Source organism: Mytilus edulis, chromosome 8 (genome assembly GCF_963676685.1).
Source record: "Mytilus edulis chromosome 8, xbMytEdul2.2, whole genome shotgun sequence".
Lineage (NCBI taxonomy): Eukaryota > Metazoa > Mollusca > Bivalvia > Mytilida > Mytilidae > Mytilus > Mytilus edulis.
Genome location: NC_092351.1, coordinates 19,535,260 through 19,557,561, shown reverse-complemented (window position 1 = coordinate 19,557,561; position 22,302 = coordinate 19,535,260). Strand labels below are relative to the sequence as shown.

The following is a 22,302-nucleotide window of genomic DNA, read 5'->3' as shown; positions in this document are numbered from 1 at the left end:
AATTGTTAAAAATTTACTATAAAGGGCAATAACTCCTTAAGGGTCAACTGACCATTTTGGTCATGTTGACTTATTTGTAGATCTTACTTTGCTTAACATTATTGCTGGTAACAGTTTATCTCTATTTATAATAATATTCAAGATAATAACCAAAAACGACAAAATTTCCTTAAAATTGCCAATTCAGGGGCAGCAACCTAACAACCAGTTGTCCGATTTGTCTGAAAATTTCTGGGCAGATAGATCTTGACTTGATAAACATTTCAACCCCCACATCAGATTTGCTGTAAATGCTTCGGTTTCAGAGTTATAAGCCAAAATCTACATTTTACCCCTATGTTCTATTTTTTAGCCATGGCAACTATCTTGGTTGGTTGGCCAGGTCACTGGACACATTTTTTAAACTAGATACCACAATGATGATTGTTGCCAAGTTTGGTTAAATTTGGACAAGTAGTTTCAGAGGAGAAGATTTTTGTAAAAGTTAACGAAGACGTACAACGACAGACGATGACAGACGACGAACGCCAAGTGATGAGAAAAGCTCAATTGGCCTTTAAGGCCATGTGACCTAAAACTTGGCAAGTTACACACTGTCCACACTAGGGAATATATTCTTGGACAACGAAAATCATGGGAAGACAATTGTGGTCTCGGACCTGCTATTGCTTATTTTGTCTGATCAAAATCTGATTGCTAAGATTTGAAGACAAACCAATATGGAGATCAACATTTATTCATATTTGTTTATCATTGGTCAAAATATTACAGTGCATAGTCTTAGAAATAAACTTGTTGAAAAAAAATTCTGGAAGCATTATATTGCTTGGTACAGTCTTGGTACAAAACTTGTACAATTGCATATCTATCTCTGCAGTATTTCCTCAACATAGTTTCTGACATTAACATGAAGCATACTCTTGGTCTCTTCGTAGACTTCCTTAGCAAATTTCTTCATTTCCTCAGAACTCTTTATTAAGGCTTTGTATACAGGTAATGTGTATTTCTGTTTTCCTGCAATTAAACAACAAGGCATGATGTATAATTTTTCATTAGGGCTTTCTTTATTTGTAAAGTTTTATTAATTTGACTAACATTTAATGTGAAAATATGAATTGCTTATGTAAAATTAACGTTTTCCTTTTTCAGTTGGGTCTCAATTACTCATACTCCATATTATACAGTGTAACCTGTGTTATCTGACACACTTTGGGACCAGAAAAAAATGTTGGATTAAGCAGGGTATCGGATACTCAGGTTTTTTCTGCATGGTTAGGCGTATTAAGAACCAGAAAAATGTGTTGGTTAAAGTAGGATGCTGGAATACTCAGGTGTCGGAATAGGTAGGTTACACTGTATGTATTAAAATGCATAAAAAGAGATGTGGAATATAGGACTTTCTTGAAACTCACTTCTGAACCCGTGAATCTGATTTTACAGTTACATTTGAGTACAAATTATTTCTGTTGTTGGGAATTTTACTGGTAAAAATATTGGTTATCTGCATTGCAGACAAATAATAAGAAGTAAATACAAGTTAATGTGTAACTTTAAACTTATAATTGTTTCCAGCTTCATCTGATTTGATAACAAGTATGATGGAAGCCAAAAGACCATTGTGAAGCAGTTCTACTGTCCTACAGGGGAATCAATCTATTTCATATTAAAATTTTAGAAAAACTATGTAAAAGTCTCTTTTGAAAGAGTTATAGATACATAAATAAGACAGCAACCAGATGATAGATTAAAAAATAAATCTGTAGGTTAACAACCCTCAATAGGATACAGGTTTCTATACAATACACTGTAAACCAACTTGTTCTTGCGGATTCTTTGTTTCTCATTTAACTCTTTATAGCCCAATTTGTAGAATATAATTTCGCAGGTTTCATATTTACTTCATGTAGATAAATTATAGAAAAATCCAAATGTTGGATATTTGTGACAATTTATATTCACGCTATTTTAGCCAAAGCATATACAGTAAAAAAGTTGAGCTGTACTAAAGTCTTGATTCAACCTTACTTGTAAGCAGACTACTTTACTCACAAATATCCTACTGTATTGTATATTATGTCATCATAACTAACACACTGGTGTGGGCATATTTGAGATTCATTAAACTGTGAACCAATCGAATCTCATACACAGAACGATAGATTAAGCTTATGAATCATCCTTGAAAATCTTACCCCATTATTCATATAATTATATTCTTACCTTGGCTGACTAAGAAAGCCCTAATATTTGGAATATCTTGTATGTAGTTGTTCTTTATATTGATCTGTGACCATCTTAGACGTACCTGTCATAATAAAATGGTCAATCATCAACAAATTGCTCAGATACAGAATACCTAGAGAAGAGGAGCATATACTTGATTCAAGAAAGTTACTGCTCATAACATTAAAACTATTATAATTCATTAACAAATGCAAACATTTGACACCTACTTACTTCAAATACAAAGGAACATTATATATTACTGACAAAGCATCTAAATGTTTAAATGATATATAGTATTTTGCTAAACAAGAAATGGAAAATATTTTAAACTAATCAGGGCATAAAATAAAGAAGCATACAACATATGGTCTAAAATAGAGGTTAGACCAGGATTTTTTAATTTGTTGGTTTACGGATCCGCCGACCCGATTTTGCCGATTTCCAGAATAAAAATAAAATTGACTTTTCATGCTTTTTTATTCCCGCCAACCCTAACAAATGCATTATCCCTGGAAAATAATTAAAATGTTTTTGGTTTTTTTATGAAATGAAATGCATTATTCACTAACAGAATTGATAACACTTTCTGTTGTGAAGAAATAAAACTTCCAGTTTACATTTCTAAAAATAGACAAATCAATTGTAACTGACCTTGAAATATCGTTTGCGCAAATATTTTGTGGAACAAAACCTGTGTTTAAAACCAAATACACAATAAGTTTGTTTCCCTTATTTGTCATCAGTCCGTAAGATGCATCATCTCATAGAAATACTATACTAGTCCAAATGTTGACAGGTGGAAGTTCAAAACATCAAGTTAAAGTATTGAATATTAACAAATCATTTGAAATTTTCTTGTTTCATAGATAATAAAAAAATATCGCTCATTTGGATAAATCAAAGAGCAGAATGCTCTGAGGGATACGATTGCTATATAGTTTTCATTGACACATGTATAGCAGTTCTGCCAACTTTTCATTAAGCAAACTCGTGAGATTTGGCCAAAATAGAAAAGATCAAAGAGGAAAAAAATTGATCCAAGGATACTGCTGCAAAAAAGCATGAACATGCGTGAGTCTCACGCATTTTTGGCAGCCCTGGCCTTGATAGTCCAAATAATTATGACGTCTTGAAAGGCTATTATATTTTTGTTTTGACGCCTTACTTCGACGTCGAAGTAAGGCTTCAAAGAAAAAAATTATAATAGCCTTCCAAGACGTTATAATTATTTGGACTATGGCCTTGAAGGCATAAAACTTTGCTCAGTGCTTGGAGCACAAAAATCATGCTCGAAACAAGAAATCAAGCAATTTCATTGGTTGATTTTCGAGTATGAGTACAAAAAAACTGACTCGAAAGTTTTATGACCGCAAGGCCAGGTACAGCTGGATAGTATTATTTTCAACTAATTCAACTGCACATGCAAAGGTAATATAAATCTGAATAGTCACTCAACTTTAAAAATAGCTAATCCCGGATACAAGTGTATGAGCAATGTACTTATTGTGTTTTATTTGTGTGCTATCAATTCCAAGTTTACTTTCAACAGCAGTCACTGAGAGAGAGAGAGAGAGAAGGTATTTCACTTCATAGTTCGAGATTACTCTGATGTCCGACAGCGAATTTGCCAGACAAGCTGGGACCGTGGGGGACTTTTATGCTAGTATACTTAAATAACAAACTTAAATAGTCCCAGTCCCATATATTATATCAAGTATTATTGCATGCCGAATTGAATTTTAAATAGGTGCCGATTTGACTAGATGCCGATTTAACCAGGTGCCGATTTGACTTGTACCCAGTAATCTCGGGACTATTCACTTCGTATCTTATCACCGTTAATAATTCTAGGAGGAACCCCATTTCCCAGTCCCATATATTATATCAAATATTATTGGATGCCGAATTGACTTTTAAATAGGTGCCGATTTGACTAGATGCCGATTTAACCAGGTGCCGATTTGACTTGTACCCAGTAATCTCGGACTATTCACTTCGTACATATCACCGTTAATTCTAGGAGGAACCCCATTTCTAACTCTTTAATTATTAATTTTCTTTGAGTCAGTGGGCATGAATCCTTCCGTACACACTCCTCTGCCCAGACTGTTTAAATTGAGATCGTTCTTAATATAATACGACGTTTATCGACATCTAACGAGTTAATTTTTTCTTGACGGGAAATACTTCTGAAAGGGAGACAACTCGAAACGATAATATGGAAGACTCCATTTCGGTCAAAGGGGTGTTATAGGTAAAACTTCATTGATTTTAATTTAAATTATGCATATGATTTTAAATTATGCAACAGCAATATTAAACCCTCAATAGCAGGCAGACATAGAAAGAATCCAATGAGTTTCAAATTAATTAATAAGCGGGGAATCCAGAAAAACCACTCAATCTGATACCCCTTGAAATCAAGAAGACTATACGCATGCGCATTAATACATTAACAAACCCGCGACTTGCGATTTGGAACAAGAACGTTTATTTAATTTATGATATGATGAATGAGTCTCAATTTCTTTATGAGAGTACAGTATCAGTTTCATAACGGTAAAATATAGAAAACTCCACTTCAGTTCTTATATGACAGAAATAGAATTATCGGAATTCAAAGAACTCTCGCATTTATCAAAACTGGGGAATTCCCTCTGACGTGTTTCTAAATTTATAAAAACACTAAATATAAATACTGCTTAATTCTGATTTTCCGTGTTGTTAAAAACACGCATATAAGTCAAGAGAAAAATCAAACATGAAGATTATGAGAAGAACATTACAGGAAAGTTGTTTATGTTCAATCCTTTCGCTTGTTTTTACCTTTTAAAGCAAGACAATCATAAGAATCTGAGATGTTGCTGAATGTTTAGAATAAAACGGTTGACGTGAGGGAATGAGCCCTGAGTCAACGGTAGAAGTCTACAGATTGCTTAAAAGCAATCGTATCCCAAAAACGGGAATGCATGATAACAGATTAACCCGATATTCTTGTTTTTCCAGTGGACGAGTCTATTAAGTTTTTGACACGTGTATTGAAACTTATTTTCGTACGACGTTTTTACATTTTTTTCTTTATCAGTTTTCGTGCTTGAAGATTATTATTCACAGAATCGATTAGGAATTACGCGAATCTGTTTTTCTTGTTTGTGAAATGACGATTTAATTTCGTCTTTATCCATGCACCCCCCTTTTTACAGGAAGTTATTAGACAATGTCATGCGATATTTATGACAGCTGAGCAATAATATTTCATCGAACTAAAATTTAAGAAATTATGACAAAATAGCATAACAAATATATTATTAGAAAGGTGAAATATATATTTATTTAGCATATTTTTCTGTCTTGAAAGATATTTTTTTTCTTTTTTTTCCGACCGACCGACCCGACTTTTTCATGAAGAAAATCTGTAAACCAACAAATTAAAAAACCGTGGCCTTGTATCATTGGTTTCTGAAAAAGACAAAAGTCAAGTGTTAAATGACTGTGTAAAATTGAGCTCTCACAAATAAAATAAATACATAGCACTTGTACTACAAATAAACAAATACTTGTGTACTACAAATCTTTGATCATATTTGTATTTAATACAGAACTTTGCAGAGAAACAACTTTCCACAGCTCTCTTGTAAGTGAAAAGCCCTAATCACAGAAGTCATAATTTATGAATAATAATAGTAATTTTGTTATTCAAAAATTCATTATTAAATTTATCATACCTCAGCATTATGTGTCTGTGAAATGGATGGGTATTGTTCGACCATCTTTTTAAGAGAACTTTCAGGTACACTTGCTTTCTCCAGGACTTTGTCCAAGAAATGAAGAACTTGATATGTCTTCCACTTGGTTATGTCTGTGTCACCCTGTAATATATTTTCACATTTCAAAATGGTAATGGGTTACCTCCCTTCAATCACATATTGCTTAAAATTCTAATATACATCTTGCAAATAAAATAAATGTAAATCAAGGTGAGCTTTAGGACCATTAATTACTTCTCATTTAGTAAGATACTGCTATTTGAACTATCAGTGAAAGTAATAACTAGCAAATTTAATTATTTTGAACAACATAACTTGAATAATGTTTATGAAATAAATGTCAGTATGTTGGAAAAAATCACCCCTGTTTTCCAAAAACAAACTTTAAGTCAGTGTCATCGATCAGGACAATATTTGAAATGAACCTATAATGAGAAGAAATTTTATGATGGATGTAATCTAGTGGATATGCCCTTAATCACAACTGTTAATTCATAAAACTTTCTGCAATGTTTATATAATTGCAAAAAAATAACAAATGGGATTATTTGCGAAAGATAAAAAAATAGCATTATTCTTAAGCACATTTCCTAAAATTGAAAAAACTTATCATGCATTTGTTTAACCATTGCCATAATAAATGCTTAATAAACTCTGAATTTTCGTGTTGCTCAGTCTTTTGTATGTTGTGTTTTGTGTACTATTGTGTGTCTATTGGTCTTTTTCTTTTTTAGCCATGGCGTTGTCCTTTATTTTCGACATATGAGTTTGAATGTCCCTCTGGTATCTTTCGCCACTATTTGAATATATAAACCCTTATATAATAGCTACCATATCATATCTGTTATAATTAAGTATAATTCACTTATGTAAAAAAAAACTGCCTTCACAAACAAGTACTGAATCATACTTCCTGATTTTGTTGTACTTACCCCTTCTGTTGTTTCTCCTGCCCAGAAGTTGGCAAGTTGTTCTGCAGGCTTTGTCAATTCCTTCCCAGCTGATAAATCTGGAACATATGGTGGCCATCCAGGAGTGTTCAACCATTTATCAAACTCTAATCCTTCTCTGTGAACAGAAAACATTTACAAATATAATAAATTTCTCTAATTCTAAGCAGATCTAGGCCGTTTCCAATCTGTTATTATTTTCTTTTAATTAATGATTGGTTTATTAAATCTCAATGGATTCAATGTGATTATGACATCATATCTTCTTACTTTCTCATGCTTTTGTTATTGTAACTTCATGAACAGGGCAACTATGCCTGATGATGTCACATATAAAGAGCACATCTTTTTTGCAGATCATTAAGAAAAAACATCATCTAAAATCTATTAGAGAAACAGATTGCAATACCAAGTCTTCTGTAATATAATTTTCATGAACTCTTGACACAAATTTTTACATTTCGATTTGAGTGGAGGAATATTGTATAACATTAGCTGCAATGGTGGAATTTAAACACAGTCAAATTTTGCTTCTGGGATATTCATGTTAATTTCATATGAATTTCACAATAATATAAAACACTTTGAGCTGATTCACAGTTTATACTTTGTTAAACCATACACATGACAAGACTTTTTTAATTCAAAGAAATACATAAAAGATGTAATAACATAGAAAAACAATTATAACTTGTTTCAGGAAATAGCAGGAGTTCCATAACTTCAGAAAAAACATTATATTATGAATTGAAAAAGTCCATGCTTTGTTTTAGTGAATCTCAAAATAAATATGAAACAATGACAAATAAATCAAAGCGCTGTAAGCGCTGAAGGCAGTTAACCAAAAACCAAGGCAACCGTAATTATGAAAACTGTGGCAATGTTGCCTCAACATTAAACATTCATATATAGTACATTCATGTTTATCTAATGATTTATTTATTGGGCAAATAATTTATATGTTATCAATGTTTCAAAAGCAATGCATATATCAATGTATATTTTTTATGGTGAGTGTGCAGTGGTACAAGTTCCAAATGATTGCAGTTGTTCTACTTGGTAGTTAACCTTGGTTTTATTTGACTGCTAGAAGTTCAATTTGACGTAGTATGAACATGTAATAGTATGAATGGACTGGTTTCCCTGGAAAGAAAACTGAGTTTGTGTTCTATAGTACAAAAGTTATGAGACATGAATCAGACAAATGTTCACTACAACAGGGATCAAAGATGAGGTCTGACCGACTTGCCCATAGTAAATGTAAATGATTTGTTATTTTGTCCCATACATATGAATATATATAATTTAAGGGTGGGGATCTCAACGGTTTTCAAGTTCTCAAACAGGTAGGGGTAGGCAGAGGATTTAGGGGGCAGGGGGCCCGGCCCCCCCTTTTGGGAAAAAAATTGGTTGCTTATATAGGGAATCACTGAAGCGTGACTGGAGCGGGCCCCTCTTAGGTCAGTCAGTGGGCCCCACTTATGAAAATTTCTGGATCCGCCACTGGGGGTAGGGTGATCCTAGGGACTTTATTTGTTATATTGTCCCATACATGAATATATATGGTTTAGGGGTGGGGATCTCATTGGTTTCCAAGTTCTCAAACAGGAAGGGTAAGGTGACCCAAGGGACTCCCCCTATATTTCATTTACTTAGTTATATTGATCCATACATGAATATATATTGTTTTGGTGTGGGGATCTCGACCGTTTCCAAGTTCTCAAACAGGAGGGTTGGGATGACCACAGGGACTTCCCTTATATTTCATTTGATTTGTTATATTGTCCCATACATGAGTATATATGGTTTAGGGGTAAGGGTCTTGACCATTTCCAAGTTCTCAAACAGGAGGGTGAACAGTGACCTCAGGGACTCCCCCTATCTTTCATCTGATTTGTTATATTGTCCCATACATGAATATATATGGTTTAGGGGTGGGGATCTCAACCATTTTTAAATTCTAAAACAGGAGGGGTGGGGTAGCCCCTAGCGACTCTTCCTATATTTCATTTGATTTTTCATATTGTCACAAACATGAATTTATATGTATATGGTTAAAGGGGTGTGGATCTTGAAAATTTAAGTTTGCGCCCCTTCTAACCTAAAATCCTGGATCTGCCCCTCATATGGTTTAGGGGTGGGGAGCTCGACTGTTTCCAAGTTATCAAACAGGAGGGGGTAGAGTGGCCCAAAGAATGCCATATATATCATATGATTTACTTACATTAAGGTATATATGAAAATAAAGAATGAAACTTTCAGCTACTTTAATTGACCCTTCAAAATTGAGAAAAAACAAATAACCCCTCGAAATTGCAGTAATATGTTTACACTTTAAAAGCATCTCACATGCATTATCATCATTTATCATTTATAAAGAAAATTAAGACTGTGACCATGAACATGTATATTGTTAGATATACTGTTCCCAGCTGTCACGTTGTATTGGATTTTTAAATTAAAATTTATCAAAAAGTAATTTGTAGTTTCTGAATAAAATATTTTTCTGCTTTTTCTTTCTTTTACATATATCTTTTGGTTTACAATACTAGTGTTTATATTCATTTACCATGCATAGATGTATTTTTTTCACCTACTTGGATTTATTTAGTAAATGATCGTCATACCCGGAATTACCCTTATCTGCTTCCGGAATCGGATCCGATTTTGTAAAATTTTGTCTTCACGGCCGCCATTGTTATGTGTTTACAATGTTGTTTTTGTCAATCAGATACGATTTTACTCGAATTTATACAATATTTATCGGCGATTTTCTGTATAAAGCTAGCGGTTGAACAAAATGAACATCCCCGTCATGAATAATAATGATAAAAATAAGTTTTTAGCTCGTTTAATTGGAGACTTTGGTGAACATGGTGAAAAGGTTTGCAAAGTACAAAAAAATGTAAATTTATTTTCTTTTAAATGTAAGGCGACTACGTAGGGCGTAGCTAGAAAACCAACTATCCTAGTCGAAATTCCGCTTGCAAAAGTGGAAGGTCTCGGACCACCGCTAATTTGCACACCTGCCTCCAAATTGAAAAGCTACGAAAATTTCTTTTTCTAATTTGAAATTGCCGCCAACAGCATGAACAGTTGAATTATATAATAGACTACTGACGTAGTTGTACTACGTATTGATGACAAACAATATTCCTACGACTTTTGTCATTTGGGAAATCTAAACTGCTTGTCTTAAGAGATTTTCGGCGATTAAATATTTCATACAACTGTTCTTTGACATCTTAGCTAAAAGCACAAGTCATAATAAACTACACAAGGATTTTTAATAAGCACTACTTCCTATGTGTAACTTTAAAATTTTTGGATAAATCGACGATCATTTAAGGTTTTTCTGGTCATTTTTTTTTGTAATCCAGAATAAAAAGTATTAAAAAAGTGTTCAATTAGTTATAAATAACATAGTAACAAGCTAGATAATAACAATGGCAAGTATTTCAGGATTTATTGGGTAGAACACAAATCTAGGGTGCTCGCATAATGCAGCTTAACTGCATAAAAATGTATTTAAAGGACAACAAATCCAAGTTGTGTGTTTCCTTGGCTAAATGTTCAGTGATCTTTGACCTAAATTATACTCACTTTTTATCTACTTGTTTGTTTTTTAATTCAGGAAATGATTCAAAAAAGAATCCTAAAGTATCTTCTGCTACCAAGCTCTGAAATTATAAGAAAAAAAATAAATTTGGAAATATTGCACACACCTGAGATCTTTTCTGCAACAACATAACACAATATTCATCATAAAATGTGAGAAAAACTTTAAAAAAATTTTAATTACTGAAAAATTTCCAATTAATTAGATGAAAGTCTAAAGAGGGGGGATAGTACCTTTATCAGGATTAAGGGATCCAGTGTTTTTAAGCTCAGGATTTCAGGATTGACCCTTTCTGAATCAGGGAATTCTTTTTTCAAATTTCAGGATGTCAGGATTTAAATTTATTTAAATTTGGGACCTCAGGATTTCATTTTTTTAAGCCTGGAATTTAGGGATCAGGACACCTCCTACAACCCCTCTCTAAAGTATTCCTCATTAACATTTTTTGCTAGGGAAATAAATTGCTCATGAGAATGGGTTTGTATACAGTTTATCAAATAACAATTTCATCAAGGTGGAAGTAAAATCTCTTTTGCCATGTTTGTATTAATAAATGTATTCACTTTTTCACAATTTATACTTCCATATTGTACACATACCTTAAATTGAAATTTCTTCACGTAAGATTTGAGAAAATTGTCAAATTTGTCCACGTCTCCCACGAGATGTTGAAGATATGACACAAAACAATATCCTTTTTCATATGGTGTCTCATTGTATGTATCATCAGGGTCGACACCAGGCTCTATGATTACTCGTAGTCTGTTCAATGGATGATCCTATAAATGAGGAAATTACATATTACAGAACAGAAATTTAAAACACCTAGTTCTGTTGAAACATCATTCAATAGGATTTTGCTTCAAAATAAAACTGCAATGCATTTAAATATTTGTCATTATCATTGCTTAAATATACATGGAATTGTCTCAAAATTATAATATAATATTGAACATGTGTATCTTGCCACAAATTTCTCTCTTGTTTTACAAATATGTTACAAATATCCCTGTCATAGTGCAATGCCTTCAAACATTTATTCAGAAGTATTTTGTCATCTTCAATTTGGATGTCTTGATTTTTTGTGTCATTTTAGATTGTAAAATATATCTGAATATATTTGAATTATTGTATAATTACCTCCCCTGAATCATCCATGTGTTGTCGTAGTAATGCTAGTCCAGTCTCAGCTTCTAAACATGTGTATGCTGTACCAAATAACTTGTCCATTATTCTTCTCTGTGCAAACATGGTAAAACCCTAGAAATAGTTTCATTGTTCTTAAAATTCAACTCTTACTTTAAATTATTGAAAGAAATTTTCATATCAGTCCAAGTAATAGCCAGTCTAACATATTTAGATTTTAGGCTAACACGTTTAGTTTGGAAACTGATATGATTCACTACATTAATCCATTTCATTGTAACATCTTATGTTCAAAGCTTTTTCAGACAGTAGCACATTCTTTTTTCACAATGGCAATTTTAAAGCAATGGTGTGTTGAAAAGCAGCATTATATCTGGTTGGCTACAACATTTTAATAGCACAGGCATAGTTAGTAATTTAGTTGCATTGCAAAAATATAACAAGCAACTTCACCCTGCCCCTAAAATATCTAAATTCAAAAGAGTAACCTGACTTCAACTTTCAATGCAAATAACTAGTTATTAACCCTTACAGTTTGATTTAATCAGCTTATGATTGTTAACCAAAAACATATATATAGAGAGAGATATACATGATGGTACAAATGTATAATATATAGTATAATTATTATTTGGAATACAAAGTATATTTTCATGGCCATTACCTTATCAAGAGGAAAACTACAAAAAAAAACAGACTGTTGTATTTAAAAGAGTCAATATTCCTTTAGATGAAATATTTCCTACTGGACACTTAAGAAATGAAGATAACCCTGACCAATAACATTTGTTTCCATACCTTAACCTATCTTTATTGTTGTTTGGTTGCTGTCGTAGTGTCCTATACCAAACATTTACCATAAACTTTATTCATATTTAAGATGATTATTGTGTTTTTAAACGAACCTGAATCAATAATTTACTCAATGTTACAATAATTCAAAAATGGCAGCCACTCCAAAACACATTGGTAAGTTAATAACATTTGAGTACTCTAACTAGTTCGGTCCATTCTTAAGACTGAAAAAAAATGAAAACAATAATTTATATTACTTAAAATTCAAACATTATTTTGATATTTCATCTAATGATTTCATTGAATAGGAGGCTCCCTTTGCCCAACTCTTGTAAAAATCTTTAAGCAAACATACCTCATTCAACCAGAATTCACTCCAATTAGCATTAGTCACAAGATTACCAAACCAACTGTGAGACTGAAATGACAAATATTAATCAAATTATTGAAGAAGAAAGTACATTCGTACTAAATGTCCAAACTGAAGACATATATTTAAGAAAGGATGTTGAGAAACATATTACTTAAATGCCTTAGACACTTATACACACAGACAGCGTGAAAGACCTTGGTAAATAAGCATACATATCCCTAATTGTATAGAATATGAGTTTAGAAAAATAGAATTAAGTGATGATCCCATAAGAGGAAACAAAATGTAAAACTTACAATCTCATGAATGACCACATCTGTCAATGACTTGTCACCCACCAGTAAACAGGGGGTTACAAAGGTCAGACATGGGTTCTCCATGCCTCCAAACGGGAATGATGGTGGCATCACCAAGATATCATAGGTCTCCCATACGTAAGTTCCAAACAATTTCTCTCCCGTCTGTATAAAATCTTCAACGACACCATCAAATTCAGCCCTGGCTTTTTCCTAAAATAAAATTTGAAAGATGTGCATAAAAGTTTTAACATAACAAATCATAATACTTAATAAGTAAATACCAAATTCAAATTGTATCACCATTATTTCTATAAAAATATTTCTAGTGTCCTTTTGATAGGTAAATAGGTGTTCTGTTGCAAGGAAAGATAACTGCCCCTTACTGACATTACCTCTTTTTTCAGTTTCAGCTAAAATTTCTGACCCTTCCATCAAGTTGACCAATTTTACAGAAACTGTACATTTTTTATTAAGTTTTTCACTTTCTGAGTATGCTACTTATGCCAGTCTAAACTGTAACTGGGAAAAGGGTATGTAATTTTGTCAACATATTTATGAAATTTTACAATAATCTAAACTATGGAAAAGCACTGGGATATTTGAATATAAACAAATCCAGTTTAAGGTGTAATAAAATAGAAAATATGTAATCATGACAATACAGCTAATATTTACCAATACGCATGGTTCTGTCCATACACGACTTCTTGGTCCTATCTTAGCACTCTGTAAATCTCCTACTGCCAGTGCTACAAGGTAAGCTGGAATGGCAAATGGTAAGTTAAAGTATACATTATCTGTTTCCCCAGACATGTTAGGTACAATACCAGGCTCCTTTCTTTGACTGGTACTCATTACAGCTGTAAACCCATCTGGAACCTGAAACAAAAAGTGGGTATTTTTTGGCATTGTACTAAATCTGTTATGTTTATTCTTCATAATGATTTGTTTTCATCATCTTAATTTTATTCTTTTTTGAAAATATTTCTTGCTTGACACCTTTCTACCTTTAAAATTAACAATTACACTGTATCCATGAAATAAAACAAATTTCTGCAACATGCAACATTAGATGACAATTAACAATGATTAAAAAATGATACAAATATTCTTCCAAACAATAAATGATAAATGGAGAGCTAACCTTAACATTGGCGCTATAAGTTGATTTAATAGCAGGAGTGTCTTGACAAGGAAAGAAAGATCTATTCAGAACTGCCTGGCCTTGTGTGTAAAAGTAAGGTTTTGTCTTTCCTGCAATTATAAAGTATTTTGGGCTTTACATGTTCAATCTCTTTATCAAATTCACATAAGTAATAAACTGACGTTAGTATTATTTTTGGAGATTCTGGATTGAACTTCATTTGTAGCCAGTTGACGGATTGAACTTCATTTGTAGCCAGTTGACTTGTTTTAGGTAAAATGTCTTGTTGGAATAAGGAAGTAAAAAGCTAAAAAAAAAAATGGAACTGATAAAAAAACATAGAAACCATGAAGCTATAAATCATAAAACAACCATCAGAACAAAACAACCCCCTATAACAGCCATGGCTATTATCTTTTAAACCATATACAAATATCTTATGAGTCCAAAAAAACTCAGAGAAGAGGTCTTAATTTATAAGGAGGAGTTGTAATTCCCAGTTTGTTTCAAACTGCACTGTACTGAGTTTAATAATGTATCAATTTGGGAAAGAATATATACATGACATAATTTATGATACAATTAAGTTGATTTTATGTCTTGTGTATACACTGAATAGTTATTGCCTTTCTACATTAAAAAAAACTTGCCTTTGCAATAGACAATCTGTAAAAAAAAAATCTATGGGAACTCTGTCATTTATGTGGATAATGATGGTAAGGGATAGTGCATGGAAAGAGGCATATTTGGTCCACATATTTTTTTAATGAGAACCTACTTTAACATTTCATGGTCTATCATACATAAATATGGCTAATGAGAAAATTATTGTTTTGTAGCCAATTAGTTATGCTTCGTTCTTTACACAACCTATTGATCTAAAGTTAAAAGACATGCACAAAGAAAAAAATCTAGTATAAATCTGGTGAAAAACTACACATCAGAGGAAAATTATCTGTAAGCTTAAAAATATTTGGTATGATATATTGGAACAAAGCTTTCTAAAGGACTCGTTATTATGTAGTCACTAACAGTTCTCTTTAAAAAAGAAGAATGTGTTTATGGACAAATATGCCCCTGGTCAAGCTTCAAACAGTCAAACATGGGATATACAGACAGAGAGAAAGACAGAAAGACAAGCAGTCAAACATGGGATTGACAGACAGAGAGAAAGACAGAAAGACAAGCAGTCAAACATGGGATTGACAGACAGAGAGAAAGACAGAAAGACAAGCAGTCAAACATGGGATTGACAGACAGAGAGAAAGACAAGCAGTCAAACATGGGATTGACAGACAGAGAAAAAGACAGAAAGACAAGCAGTCAAACATGGGATTGACAGACAGAGAGAAAGACAGAAAGACAAGCAGTCAAACATGGGATTGACAGACAGAGAGAAAGACAGAAAGACAAGCAGTCAAACATGGGATTGACAGACAGAGAGAAAGACAAGCAGTCAAACATGGGATTGACAGACAGAGAGAAAGACAGAAAGACAAGCAGTCAAACATGGGATTGACAGACAGAGAGAAAGACAGAAAGACAAGCAGTCAAGGGTGACACTTTAATTAACTTAATGTTCCGTCACCAGGGTATAAAAAATTCAGATTAAAAAATACTGATAAAGGTGGAGAACAAGTGATTATATTTCGAGCTGAATGTGATAGACAAGGCAACATATAGTCATTGAATAATGATCATCATACTCCCCTTTACAAAACAAAACCTAGGTTGAAAAATACTGGGAAAAGTGAGGCAAAAACACTTCTGATCTGTAAACTTCATAAAATTTTGATCTCCAAGAAACAATGCCAGTTGACATGGAAAGACCAGACTACACGTATAGTTAAAACAAGAATGTGTTCCTAGTACACGGATGCCCCATCCGCATCATTTTCATATTCTGTAATTTCTAATTTGGCATTAAAATTAGAAAGATAATATCATAGGGACCATGTGTACTGAGTTTCAAGTTGATTGGACTTCAACTTTATCAAAAACAACCTTCACCAAAACCTTTAACCTGAAGAGGGAAAGACGGACCAACAAATGGATGGGCGAATGACTGACGGACAGACAGACGAAAGGAAGCACAGATCAATTACAAGAACATAATACCCATAAAGGGGGCATAAAACAATATGAGGTAAAAGTTTAATAAAAGTTATGACATTGAGGCAAACAACAATACATGCATCCCATACACATGATAAAACTGACCTTAACATTTGCATCATGAGTGGCCTTGACTGCAGGTGTGTCTTGACAAGGGAAAAGTGCACGATTCAGGACAGCAAAGCTTGGGGTGTACATAAAAGGTTTTATTTTTCCTGAAATCGTTTTAAAAAGGATTACTCTCAGTTTCTATTCAACATAGCCTACTGAATATAATTTCTGTGAAGGAATGCCAAAGGCTAATTATAAAATCATTTATCAACCATTTATTTTTCTAAGTATTCCTGTGTTCATATAATTTTTAATGATACCTGCGAAAACTACTGTTTATTTTTTCACTTTGTTTGGTTAGCTTATTTTAATGGGTTGCTGTTCCAATTATGTTTACCCTTCATTTCTTTTTATTTCATATATTTAAAATATTTTGTTTCTTAAGTCTTCACATTAGACATAATAAAACTTGAATAGTGCCTGGTGTATTGATTTGTTCCATAAAATCCAACAAATCACATAACTTATTATATCTAGGCTAACAAGTATTTAGCAGACACATTCACTAAATATATAAAGAATTTCCAAGAAAAAGAATTAAATACAATAAAAGCATGAAAAGATAAAATTTCTTTTAATTTTACAAATAGAATGATACAAAAATCCATAGAATACTAGCTATAAACCAAATATTCTCTACTCCTTTTCAATTGCATAATTTAACAGATTAAATGATGAATTGGATTTTCATTTAATAATTAAGACACAAGGTCATCACAAACATATCCTATGTCTGTATACTCTTGTGGACCATCAATATATATGATATTTTACCTGCAGTCTGTTCTGGGTCCAGCCATACCACACCCGGCCCATCTCCTGTTACATAAGTTATAAAAAGACTGAAGGTGTCACCTGTCTTCACATTTGTATTCAACTGTAACATAAAATATGAAATTTTTAAAAATGACATTTTAAAAGCACTATACCTTTGATATATTTGTTTTTGTGAGAAAAAAATGGTTGATTATATAGGCAATCAATGAAGCATGACTGGGGGGACCCCCTCTTTGGCAGTTGGTGGGCAGCCACTTATGAAAATTTCTGGATCTGCCACTGAAATGTACCTGAAATAGTCTTCTATCATGTCTATTATGTTTATGAAAACCATTATATCATAAGTAGATAAGACGTTGGTAACAGCTGTACAAAAAATTAAGGTATTTCAAACCATGTAAAATGTCATCATAGTCATAGGATGTAGCAAGAGGAAAATCTCTGATGAAAATTGGAAAAAATAGTTGTGCTAGTGATAGCAAAAATTAAAAATCATCTCTTTTTGTATTTTTTTTTTGGAAATTTTCCATTGGACAATAAATGTATTTACTTTAATCATAAGCTTTATTCAGCTAACAATCTTTTTGAAATATATATTAAGCATGTTTTTGGACAATAAATGTATTTACTTTAATCATAAGCTTTTTTCAGCTAACAATCTTTTTGAAATATATATTAAGCATGTTTTATAAACTGAGTATTATAAACAGCCAGTGATTTGCCTTTGAGTACATAAAAAGGGTATTTACTGTTCTTGTTTAAAGTGTCAATTAGTTTACCTTAACTTGTAACTCTGACCCATATCCTGAAAAAGGTTTCTTCTCAAACTGTAAATCAGTTTTTTTTTCCCCATCAGAAAGCTGTACAGTTTTCACAGTTAGTGTTTCATGGATGTCAAGTTGTACTGTAAGAAATTTATAAATAATTCAATATTCAACAGAAAGTTACCACATGTTAAATAATAGACGGAAAAGAGTAACTAAACAAGATACTTTTAAGACTTTGTAATAATTATGCTCAACCTCAGCAATAATTAGTGTAGTGATATGAAGTAGTACAGAACGTATTTGAGATCTGCTTCAGAGCATAGAATTACAAAATTCCTTATCTCCCCCAGGGCTCGAATTCGGACCTCTGTGCTACAACAAGGCACCTCATATATCAAACGAGCTAAAAAATACTTTCTTAGCTCAAACACTCATGACCGACTAAGTATTTCGACATTTAATTTAAGGGAAGCAATCCCGTCTGACACACTTCTCCTATCTCAAGAGTCATCATACCATTATGACTCTAACACACACACACACCAGCTAAAATTCCTCTCTCATCATCATGGTTTTTTTTTTTTTTTTTTTTTTTTAGTTTGGCGCCAGATGTAACCAGACAGCATGATTCTGCTTCCAAAATCATCTCAGTCTCTACTAGGAATTAGAATTAAGGACCTCTGTGTTACAAGGCAGCGCGAATACAGAGTGAGCTAATAAAAGTACTTTGTTAGCTCAACTGCTTACGGCCTACAAAGTATCTACCACATTTATTAAGCATTTGTTAAGGGAAACAAATTCATTCAAGCAATCCTGTCAGCAGTATTACATTAAAAGTATTACATTAAAAGTGTATTGTCTACCTGTCAATAAAGTTAATGTTAATATTTAACAAATTTAGCTATAAATGGTACTACAGTCAATTTCAATGCAGAAAATTCCACATCTAAGAGGGGCATCAAAAGGGGGTTATCTGCATGGAAGAAAGCGAAATAAAACTGCTATTTCATTTATTTTTACTATAATGTACATGATGTATGCCCTGTAAATAATATTCAAAACTTTTTTAAAACTTTATTAATAACCTTTAAATTGTGACATATTTTTTTTTTTTTATAATTCTTTATTTGGTATTTCTTCATCTCATACAATATCTATATGCATTTTTTTTTATAAAGAAGAATACAATACAAGTTTATTCATTTTGACCTGTCAGTGTCAGTGCTTATAAACATCCCCTTCCCTATACCAAAAAAAAAACCCAAAAAAACCCCAAAAAACTAAACTAAAAACAAAACAAAACAAAAGAACAATACAAAAACAAAAAGTACAAAAAACAAACAAACAAAAAATAAATAAAATAAAATAAATATAAAAAATCATTGACTTATATTCATAAATGATTAAATTGGTATTAAACGATTATAATTATTATTTATGCAATCTAATTATTCTATTCATACATGTACTCATATCATAATATATATAGTGGCATACTCTAACAATATCTGGAAATCACATAACAAAAAACAAAAACCAACCAGTATTTCAACTCCTATTATCATAACATAGTAACACATATTTAATTCTTCCATACATACATATATATAATATCTATTTGATGCACACTAACCACTGTCCAATTGTGATGTGCATCAAGTTGTGTTACACATTTATTTTCAGTTAAGTATGAGTTATCTTTCTTGTATCATAAAATTAGTTGTTGAAATGGTTCCCATTTTTTTTCTATTTTTTCACCTATTGCAGGAGAACTGTGAAAAGTGGAAGATAGTTTTTCAACAATGTAATAATTTTTCAATTTCTTTAGTGCAATCTTAACACAAGGTAACAGTGAGTTCAATCTACAAGAATAAATATAGTACTTCATGAGAACAGTGAAAAAATTTCCTGAGATATCTATAATATCTGATCCCAAGAGAGTGTTTTGTTTTGATATCAGAAGCTCATAATTGCAATTTGAATGTAGTGTATCAACTAGTTGAAACCAAAAGTTTTTGACAATGTAACATTCCCAAAAAATATGTTCTATTGTTTCTTTTGTCTCATTGCAAAAACTGCATAGTTGTGTTTCTTTAAGTTTACACTTATATAGCAGATTATTTGTGCTTAAAGTTCTTTGCAGAATTTTGTATTGAAAAATGATCATTTTATTACTCAAAGAACACTTGAAAGGATGCATATAGAAAAGATCCCAGTGAGCTATTTCTATATGCAAAATTTCTTTCCATTTATTTTGTGATTTTGTGTGGTAGCCAAAAATAATTTATAAAAATATGGGCATGATTTCTGATTTGTTTTCAAAAAGTCTAAATTATCGCAAGTAATGTTGATTTTCTTTTCACAGTTTTTGATCTGGTCCTTCCAACTACTTGGGATCATATGATATATACCATAGAATTGAAGAAAATTTGTATCGATATCATATGTTTCTTTAAATTGATTAAAAGAGAGAAATTCATTGTTCTCATTCAGTAAATCATTGACAAAAAATATTCCTGCCTCACACCATTTTTCATAAAAAATAGTTTTATTATCAATTTTTAAAAGTTTATTAAACCAAATAGGTTGGCCCATTAAATCATTATGGTCATGGGAAGCATTCCTCAGTTTAGCCCAATTTAGAAGGATGTCCTTCCAAAATCTATTAAAATATATTGAAATTTGTTCAATACTATCCTTATTCATCATCCATATTTTATCTGCCCCATATTTTCTATACTTATCATTAAAAAGAATTTTCCAAGGAGAAAGATTGAAAGGGTCTAATAATTTATAGATCCATGTCATTTTTAATGAATAACAGAAGGATTCAATATGAGGCATCTTTAGTCCTCCAGTATCATATGATCCAATTAGTACATTTCTTTTGATTTTATCTGGTTTGCCATTCCATAGAAACTTAAAAAAAATATTTTCAATTTTCTTAAAATGTTCAAAAGAGGGATTTGGCAATATTGTTAATGACTGAATGAGAATTGGCAATGCTAAAGACTTTAAGACTGTTATTTTTCCTAGGTATGTAAGATCTTGGTAAATCCAAGTATTTAATAATGAGTTTATCTTTTCAATTTTCTCTTTGAAATTATAGGCAGTCTTGTCGACAGCAAATAGATCATAGTTTATACCTAAGAGTTTAAATTTCCCTGTCTGATTCCAGTTTAATCTTTCTCCTTGGTGAAATATATATTTTTAATGTACATAGAACATGTAGAAGTTTATATCATGTATATTATTATTATCTTTGCAGGGATTTAACTGTACATATTTTTTTTTATGTTATTTTTAAATAGTTAGGTTTTCACTTTATAATTTTTATAAGGATTAACCAACCTTAATTCAGTAAGGTTGGTGTACTCTAACTATTGGGGGAAGATATAGAGGAAAGAAGACATGATGAACGAACAATCCAAAATTTATTGCACATTGATCTTTTTACCAATTTCACGAAACACAGTGATTGACGGCTGCACATGAAATAAAAATGGAAATGTTGCACAAAAATAACCCTGTACCACCCTCATAAAAATGAGGGCTAGGCATAAAATTTGTCTGACAGTTTGGGTATACTTACCAATTCCTGAATCTTTGCAACACTTAAAGTCAACTTTCACAGCTCCTGTTATTTCTTTTCTGTCAAAATTCACATCCAGATCAAGATGGTAATGTGTCACAACAACCTCTCTGAAATTTGAAACAGAAGCAACATCTGTTGCAGAATCTGAGAAGAGCGTCATGTTTGTCCCGTCTACTTTCTGTTTGTAGTCATGTGCTGTCACGAGTCACGTTCTGACTTCTGTGTCACGGAAACAGTGAGATAAGACTCAGTTTAGCATTTAATTAACGATTTGAAAATAATACGAATGAAATTTAGTGTAGTTTGTGTAATCAAATTGCAAGGACAAAGGTTTATCACAAAAATTTAAGAAACTGTCGGTGGATTTTAAATTGAAAATGAAACCGGAAGTACTGAAATTTATAAAATTGAAAAGTCAATTGACGACTCATATCCGGAAAACAATCATGACCTGAAAATGCGAGATTTATTCTCAGATCTGCAGTGACATCACAACATGAAACTGACCAATCAATGATTAGCATTTAAGTTATGTAAACAATGCTGAGAGGTGATGCCAATTAGAATCCTCTAGATTTTCCATAGACTTCAATGCAAATTAATTTAATTGATATATCG

The 22,302-nt window shown here is 32.0% G+C and overlaps 1 protein-coding gene across 2 annotated transcripts; it reads right to left on the bottom strand.

The window, feature by feature from the left end:
* Window positions 1–720: 720 nt before the first annotated feature.
* On the bottom strand, window positions 721–22,101 carry LOC139485015 (aminopeptidase B-like). Of its 2 annotated transcripts, none has more exons than XM_071269116.1 (14): window positions 21,682–22,101; window positions 18,102–18,226; window positions 17,320–17,422; window positions 14,320–14,429; window positions 13,851–14,054; window positions 13,173–13,385; window positions 12,859–12,921; window positions 11,703–11,822; window positions 11,162–11,341; window positions 10,547–10,623; window positions 6,926–7,061; window positions 5,952–6,095; window positions 2,221–2,305; window positions 721–1,014 (listed from the first exon to the last, which is right to left on the bottom strand). In XM_071269116.1, exons 1-14 carry the CDS (start codon window positions 21,842–21,844, stop codon window positions 866–868), a joined length of 1,872 nt encoding a protein of 623 aa, XP_071125217.1. In that variant the 5' UTR covers window positions 21,845–22,101; the 3' UTR covers window positions 721–865. The 2 variants fall into 2 exon arrangements, with proteins under 2 accessions (XP_071125217.1, XP_071125218.1); XM_071269117.1 differs by lacking the exon at window positions 14,320–14,429 and adding an exon at window positions 16,540–16,649 and having other exon boundaries at window positions 21,682–22,093.
* Window positions 22,102–22,302: the final 201 nt, after the last annotated feature.